General features: G+C 42.6%; 1 protein-coding gene across 4 annotated transcripts in view; it reads left to right on the forward strand.

The window, feature by feature from the left end:
* Nucleotides 1-7,730, forward strand: part of REPS2 (RALBP1 associated Eps domain containing 2) — a 102,062-nt gene extending 94,332 nt beyond the window's left edge. For all 4 annotated transcript variants that reach the window (XM_075057225.1, XM_075057223.1, XM_075057224.1 and 1 more), the window contains 2 exons: nt 1,067-1,172; nt 2,925-7,730. In XM_075057225.1, the coding sequence (XP_074913326.1) occupies nt 1,067-1,172; nt 2,925-2,993 (175 nt within the window). In that variant the 3' untranslated portion in view covers nt 2,994-7,730. The remainder of the gene's footprint in view (nt 1-1,066; nt 1,173-2,924) is intronic.
* Nucleotides 7,731-8,378: the final 648 nt, after the last annotated feature.

Raw genomic sequence — 8,378 nt, forward strand, 5'->3', positions numbered from 1 at the left:
TTTTCCTATCATTATTACTTTATAGCCTATGGAGAGTAGTTTGAAGCAAAAGAGCAAAGCAGGAAACTGACAGTTCACTGGAAGATAACAGCATAAAGACCTGTCTGTGCTGCGAAACAGATTCTGTTGCAAAGATCAGTGCCATCAGCTCTGTTAAGAGAAAAGAGCTAATGGGGACTGTGTACCAGTATGGGCCTTATTTAAATAGGGCATCTGCTTTAGATCAAATTTGTCATTAAAGAGCCCTTGATGCCTCATGTAAAACTTTAAAATAATCTATTTGGAAAAGGGCTTGGTTATTCAGCCAGTATTTTCTATATTTTCTTTCCTTTTTCCTGTTGTTACCTGTTTCTTAGAATAGGTTGGTCCTTATGTACAGAGCTCTCTCTTTTTCTACCGGTCTGCCTACCTGTAATTTCCTCCAGATCAGTTACCATGGGCTATAGAGTGATAATAATAATGGGAAAGAAATCTTTTATTTAAGCGGCAAAAGAGAGAATTCCATAAGCCATCTACCTGTTCCTGTTTGTGACATCAGATGGTTTTGGTGGAAATGACTGCTTTGAATGAAAGATGAATTTTTGAAGTCAAGAAACATCAGAATCAGCAGTGCCCCAAAAAATCTGAGACAGTATTTTCATGCAGTTGTCCTTTCTTTCCACATAGAATTATTTTTGTATTTTCTGTTAACCACTCCTGAGTCTTTAAACTCTGCAAGTGTCTGAAAACAGCTTATATATAGATGCTGCAATAAGCACAACTATGAAGGGATTATTCTCAAGATGAATCAGAATGCAGTGGTTTTGAAATAATTGAGACAGCCTAAAATGTTTCTGTCATTCAGGTTAACAAGTGTGACCATTTTACTTTCAAGTAGTCCACCTGGTTCAGCCATCTCATTTCAGCGTTACCTTTTTCTTCTCTTAAATCTGTAGTTTGTACCTTGTTTTTGAAGTGTAGTCCAGTGCGTATAGAGTACAGATGCGCAAAATGGATGGCTGGTCTTCTGGCATCAGCCCCTGTTGAGGCTCTTAATTGAAATGTTTTGTATTTATCTGTCTGGCAGACAGTCTTCCAAGCAGAAACGGGCTATTCAGACTGCTATACGAAAAAACAAAGAAGCCAATGCTGTGCTCGCCAGGTTGAACAGTGAGCTCCAGCAGCAGCTGAAGGTAAGGAACGCATTGAAAATTGGTGACAAAGCTCCCTGCGATCAGTTTTGTTCACCGCCAGCAGAGAATCTTGTTCATCCTCCCAGATAAGACCTACTGCATTACTTCCTGCTTTCTGGAAGGGAATAACTATACTGTCTGTGTGGGTAGGATGAGGCTTTCTGGGAAAACTTAGGACCTATAGGCCTACAGCTCCACTGGCAGTTAGAGTAAGTCTAAAGGGTGAACTTTTGTCTTTCTGAAAAGTTTGAGAATGTGGTGTCACCTAGTGCAGAAGAGCAGCTCAAGTGTAGCTTGCTTGTCTTCTGATCAGTTGTGCTACATAACTGTCTCCTGGAGTCAGGCATTTGGTATACATGGGTGCCTAAAGCTTGCTTTACGTGAACATCTATTTTAGTGTCTGCCGACTTGCTCTCAAGAGGCTGGTTTCTTCTCAGTTCTCATTTTTCTGTTGTCTTAGTCCAAAGGTAGTACAGACTTCAGTTTTTCATCTGCTACAGCTTTTTCTTCTGTGCTTGTTATGAACACACTTGTCTGGAAAGGGAGGTGAACCCCCATTTGCACTTTTTCTTCAGTCAACATGAAAGTTTGATGTCATGTTCAACTTTGCTTGACATAATTTCTTAACTGCTTTTCAAGGATCTCCCAAGAGAGATACAGAGTGGATGATCTGTGCTGAAATTGTAGCAAAATATAGGACAGCAATCGAAATAAGCATGGAGAGGAAAGCTTTTAATGACAGCACATTGCTGTCATTCCTTGGCTCAGATCTTATTTGCTACCATGCGCTATCTTCAACATGCTTAAACTCCCCGACCTTCACAAAGCAGGCCAGTGCTGTTACCTGTATTTTACAGCAGGGTGAAAGAAGCACGGAAAGACAGAGAGATTTGCCTAAGTTCGCAAAAGAGCAGCAAACCGAACTTGTCCTTCAAGTCGTATTGCTGCCTGGAAGCTTTCTGATGGAGCAGGGCTTTGCTGCTGTTACGGAGACCAGCAGACGCGATGGGTGCCCCTCAGGCACAGCTTACGCTGAGGCACGGGGAGTGTGCGCTCCGGTGCTGGGGCTCTGAGCCTGCCCAAATGGGCTACTAAAGCCCGGAGCAGTCAGAGGTCAGCCCGGCTCCCACACTGGCCTGGGAGCCCTTTGATGGGAGGTCAGCGAGAGCCGGGTGCCCCTCAACGCGGGGGCAGCCTCGAGACCAGGAGAGGCTTCCCCAAAATTGCAATCCCCAAAGCCTTCACCATTAGTTTCTGATCAAGACTGATGATCTTCCTGCCACAGCTGCCAAAGAAGTAGATTGCAAAGCCTGCGTCATTTTAGGCTAAGTTCCGTTTGTTTCAAAAAGGAAAGAGGTCGGTTGTGTGAACCAAAAATTCTCAAAAAGCAGTTTTGAGGGAAATGTGATTTCAAAATGACCTGATTTTCTTTGGTAAAAATGGCGAATTGTAGCCAGCTTCACTGCGTCCCAAGCTATTCCGCTGGCCAGCAGATGACTGCTCTTCTCCGTGGTCGCCCGAGCAAGTGATTGTGCCTCCGTATTGCCCCGCTGTAAGGAGGAGGCAGTAGTCGGCTGTGCGGGGTGGTCGTGTGGCATTGCTACGGCGCTGGGAGACGGCGAGGAGGGTTGCTTAAACAGCAGAGCCCTGACCCTCCAGTCAATGGCGGTGGTTTGCCTGGCTGCTCTTCACCGGAGCGGCGTGGCGCGTGCGAGCATCCCAAAAGTTACAGCGCATCTCTCCCACCTGCAGGAGGTTCACAAGGAACGAATTGCCTTGGAAACGCAGCTGGAGCAGCTACGTCCTGTCACCGTCTTGTGACTTCCCGCGCCGCCGTGCAGCGGCAAGAGCACAGCGCGCATCCTGACAGCCTTGCAAGGAGAGGAGCGTGGCGCGGCGGAGCAGGGTTTCTGCCGAGGTGGTGGCGGTGGGGAGGACCGGCTTGTCGGGTCTCGTTCACCCCGCTGCGCACGTTTGCCTTTGCAAGTGAAGAAGGTATAGAAAACTAAGATCTGACTGCCGGATATTTCTGAGCGGGGGGATGCTTCGCCTTCTTTCCTCCCTCTTCCCAGCCTAATGTGTAAATGCAGTTTATCACTGAAATGAATAACCTGAGAGTATTTTATTTATGTAAAGAATTCCTGATTTATATGTGTTCTGGCAGCACCTCCTGCCCTGATCATTAAGAGGTACAGCATTCCTGAATTCTTGCGTGAATTTAAAACTCATCCTCTGAGATGGTCTTCTGGATGTTACTGATTCCTGTAGGATTGAATCATGGTAGAGTACCTGTGGGTTTTAATGTACTACAGGAATAAAAGTCAATAGATATACAGAGTCTTTATCCGCAATCATGTCAGATAATTATTTTCTTAGTACTGTTTATTATGCAATCACAGATGTATTTTAATGTTAGAGAACTTGTATTTTATAAGTTCAAATCATATGACAGAACAGTAAAAATACTAAAATTTAATTATTTTGGAAATTAAAAAATTTTTTTGAGCTATAAATGTTTCCTATCACCAGTGTTTGATCACTTGCTTGCAACTGCCAGTGTCTCTGCATAGTTTTAGCATGTTTGAGATCACTGGTTTATAGCTTTTTTTTCCTTCTTTGTTTTTTTAACCAACAGTGTATTCCTAACAAGAGGCTAAAATGCATTTGGGGCATTTTTGTAAAAGCTGTTCTCTGTACATTGGTATTACTCTGCTTTGTTGTCTTAATAGCTGCTGATTTGTTTTAAGGATGTGTACAAGAACTGTATTTCCAAAAGAAGAAAGGTAGCAGAAGTGCTATATATGAGGTTATAAAATGTGTGATGGAAATAATTGCCTTCTACAACAGGCTTTCATTAAGGTTCCTTTGCACCTCGCTGGAGATGCTACTGATAGGATGAAGCTGCTAATGCTCATCTGTTTTCTAAATGAAGAAGCAAAGATTAATTTTTAACCTGGGTCTGATCCGGGACCAACTGAATCCTGTGGGGATTTTTCCATGGATGCAGTGGTCATTGGCTTTGGTCTCAGTTCTCGTAATGGAAGCTGGCTGACTAATGTTGCTTTATTTCTTGGGCCAATACTCTTAGATTGGGTGGCTTCAGACATAACAATGTCAGCCCTGCTCCCTCCATGGATGCGATGTGTGCTTCACTGCAAGGGAATGTCACCTGCCTGTTATCTGTCTTAAACATAACGCTGCACGTGTTTCATATCCTGTTGTTCACTGACTTAATTTAAGTGTATGCATTTGCCTTGCAGAAATGGTGCAACAGTTTTTTACTGTTGTTGGTGTGATGCTTTCTCCCTGTAGCTATAGGATGGCCCTGGGGCTGAGAGGAAGGAGAAGCAGGTTTGAAGCAGCTGGGTAGCCTCCCTTCAGGGTGTATCGTGGAATGGCTGCAGTGGGGTGTCGGAGGACATCACAGTAGCCAAAAGTTTTGCCGAGAGATAAGACAGATATCAACAGGAAAGCTTGAAGTGATGAGGAAGCAGCCTACTTTTGCTGAAAGGGATATGAATGTAGGACATGGATCCAGAAGTCTGAAGGTGAAAATAAACATTTGAGGAATTGTTACTGAAAATCTGGTTTTGTGACACATTGGTTTTGATTCAACTATACATTGCTATGTCAACAAGCAACAACCATTTCTCTGGATTTGGGGCTTCTTTTGTGCAACTGGTGCATAGCTGGTGTCAGATGGTCATTCCTGGTCAGTGACAAAATGCGAGACCTGCAAATTTCTGGGAAGCTGCAAAACGGCTACTGCACTCTTGCTAGGAGCGGTACTGTTCAGAAGTTACCATCATTTATTTCATATTTTCACTTATTTCATATGTTCATAACACTGAGCCATTCCTGAAATTTTAATGAAGTTAAGTGCTTGCTCTTTGTTTGCTTTTTAGTTCTTACATTGTCATTTAGTTAATATGCACCTACTATTTGATAGGAAATGATCATGTGGCATGTTTGGTTTTTATTTTATGGGTGATTTTTTAAGGAAAGCTTTTCAATGATTACAAAGAAGTGTGCACATTGCCTTTTTAAGGCAGTGGAAGACTTTATAATGTTTGATAGGAGCTTCCTCTAGAATAATCCCCCATTTATTTCACTTGGGTTATTCATGGAATAGATGCTGTTCAAAGGAAGAGTGGAAAAGTCTGCTTTATATGTCTTATTCAGATGTCTCCCTTCTAACATACAGGGGTTTTTTCATTCACTGGAAATTAGGATGCTTGGTTAGCCAACAACAAAATACTTAGTTTTTACTCTACCACAGGACTTAATAAATTAAAAGTTTAACCATCCCTGCATTTTTAGGGTTGCAGTCAAATGCCCCACTCAACTTCAAGGCCTAGAGTGTGAGCTGATTTGTATTCCGTTTGGTGAAATGTCGACTATGATGATGATACACTACTTCACAGAAAGTAAAGCAGAATATCCAAGGAGAAATGTTGGTGTGTTATATATACGATGCAGGAAGTTACTCTTCTGTATTTCTCAGTACTTAAGCATTCGTGATAGCCCATCCAAAATGAAAAAGTGTGTCTGGTTTTCGGGAGGCCGTTAGCATTTTGAGAGGGAGAGAAGGTATCGTGAAGCTGTAGACACTGCTTCTGGCAGTTGCTCCATGCAGCCATGCTCATGGCTACTATTAACAGACCCTGGCTGATCAAAATTCACATCTAAATCCAGTATCACAGACTTTCTCAAAAAGTATTTTTCCTTTGGAAAAATGTGACCACAGCAAAATCATTATTTCTTGCAGAAACCTTTACTTTCTGAAACTGTGTGGGAGATGCTCGTAGACCCAAGACGGACCATCTGGTCAGAAAGGGAGACCTCACAGGCAGTTTGCTCAATGTTCAGGGCACTTTCTTCAGCTACAGGAGAGTGATCAGCTCTAAGCCCCTGACGTGCCTGACCCAGAGCAGCAGCTAGGATCTGCCTGTCCCAGTTTACAGCTTGACTGAGGATTGAGAGCAGCTTCCCACGCATGAGGTCTCACTCTCCTCAGTTCATGATTTCTGTAGGTACGCAGAGTAGAACATGCCCAGCAAGAGAGGATAACTGCCAACAGGAGCTGCAGCATCGCTTCTTTGCATCTGGGAAGATGTGCTAACCATGAGCCTGGTGCCCCTTTCTAAGTCTTCAATTTCCTGCAGCTATTCTGATTTGAACAGTTAAATATTTTTGTTTGCAGGACAAGACTAGGCAGAGCAGATAAGGATCTTCCTCAGTGTGTGTGTAAGTGTGCACTCAGGTGTCTTCCTTTTGATCATGCATTTCTTTATGGATCTGTTAATGTTCATATCATCTGATACCTTTGTATGAAATACTTGTTTCAATACACGGTAATTCTAGTGGTGAAAAAAGAAAGATGCCCAGCTAAATGTAGTGACTGTTGCCTTTGTAGATCAAGCCATTTTGATTTGAGCCTTTAAATATAAATAATGACCTGGTAATTAAGCAAGGCAGACAGCTTCCGTTTCAGAGGCATTCCTTTAAACAAACACCTATGAACAAACGTTAATCCTTAATGATCAATGTGCTCCTCCTAGTTACTAATTTTAGACTAGGATGCAGAGGAAACATTACCACCTCTTTCCAGACAGTTCTCAGCTCTCTCTTCCAGAGAGTTTTGGTGACATAGCAAAAATGTCAGTGCTTAGTGGATTCAGCCCTGTTATTGGCAAGTTGGTGAATATCCTTTTTAACTCAAAAGATTATCTCCAAGCTGTTTTTACGTGCACGGCAATAGTTTTGGTGCTGGGAATTCTGTATGCACGTTGGGGAGAGGAACTTGTTCCGCTATCATCCAGACAGTCCCAACTTCACACTGCCGGGGCTAACTAGCATGGGGTGGTGACAACTTGCATGGTAAAACGACCCCCTTTGATGGGATGGTTGGGACTTGGAACCCTTCACAGGAAGCATTTAGGATGGGCATGATAGGAAATTTGCCTTTTGGCGATGTATAAGCTGCTTTCCTCCCAGCTGAGCTTCCAGATCAGGAGAAAGAGAGCCTGTAAAAGTTGCTAGCCAGGGAACGAGAGGTGTCCGTTTTCCAGCACCATCAGCCCTTTGGCCTTCAGCACACACCGTCCTTGACAAGAAAATACACAGCGTCACAAAGCCACATATTTTATTGACTAAAGAGTAAAAGTATTTTTTCAGGAAAAAAAAAATCTGATGTATTACCTTTGAGAAGAGATATGTATTTTGAAGCTTTTTTCAGTTATCTTCATGATAATGTGCTATGAACATATGCATTATGTTTTACTCTGTTACTGATTTTTTGATATAAAGAAATCGTATTGCAAGCATTATCATTGTTAATCTAAAAAAAATACCCTGAGGCTATTATATATTTGAATTTTAACTTATAAAGTCGATAGCCAGATTTAAGCAATTTGTTTTCACAGCTGCAGACTGTCCATGTGGTAAGCTGCAAAATGTATGGTGTTCTATACTATGCCCATCTAATTTTGGAAAATGTATGTGATAGAGAGCTGGGTGCTACATTAAAATAAAAGCGTCCAATAACTTCAAATTGCATTGCCTTGCCTTTGTGGTTTATTTAGGATGTCAATTGTGCAGATCTGCCAGGAGAGCAGAAACTGTGACTGGCTGTGGAAAAAATACAGCATTGAAATGGCTGACCTTCAACTATGAGAGATGAAATCACTTACGTTGGGTTTGTGTGTATGCGAGAGAGACAGAGAGAGACTTATGTAAAGTGAAATCATATTTCCTTAGGCTTCAGTTAAGTCCAGACTTCATCTTTACTTTGTTAGGCCTCGCTTTATCAGAATTCAGAGTTAGCTCTGTGATTAAGCCCGAAGAGGTGCACCCTTTTCTAACCTGGATGGTACCACCATGAAGGAAAAGCCTTTCCAAGCCTCCAGCAGACCCTTGGTCGGAGGGTGCCCAGGCAGGAGCAGCGAGAGGACTCAAGCCAGTACCCCCAGTACCCCCATGACCAATGTTTTCTGTTCCTCATCAACTGCAAGGGCTGAAATTAAACTGGGAAAACATTTGGAGAGCTGGCCTTTGTGGGCAGGGAGCTGGAGGGGACCCTGTACTTAGTCTTTAAGTAGGGTGATTTTTTTTAAGAATTATGTCACTTCTATCCAAAGAGAAGGGCTGTAAAGGAGGAAATAATTAGTGATAAATTAATTCTTATAGCATTAAGCCATGACAAGG

Source organism: Buteo buteo, chromosome 25 (assembly GCF_964188355.1).
Source record: "Buteo buteo chromosome 25, bButBut1.hap1.1, whole genome shotgun sequence".
In the NCBI taxonomy this organism is placed as follows: Eukaryota; Metazoa; Chordata; class Aves; order Accipitriformes; family Accipitridae; genus Buteo; species Buteo buteo.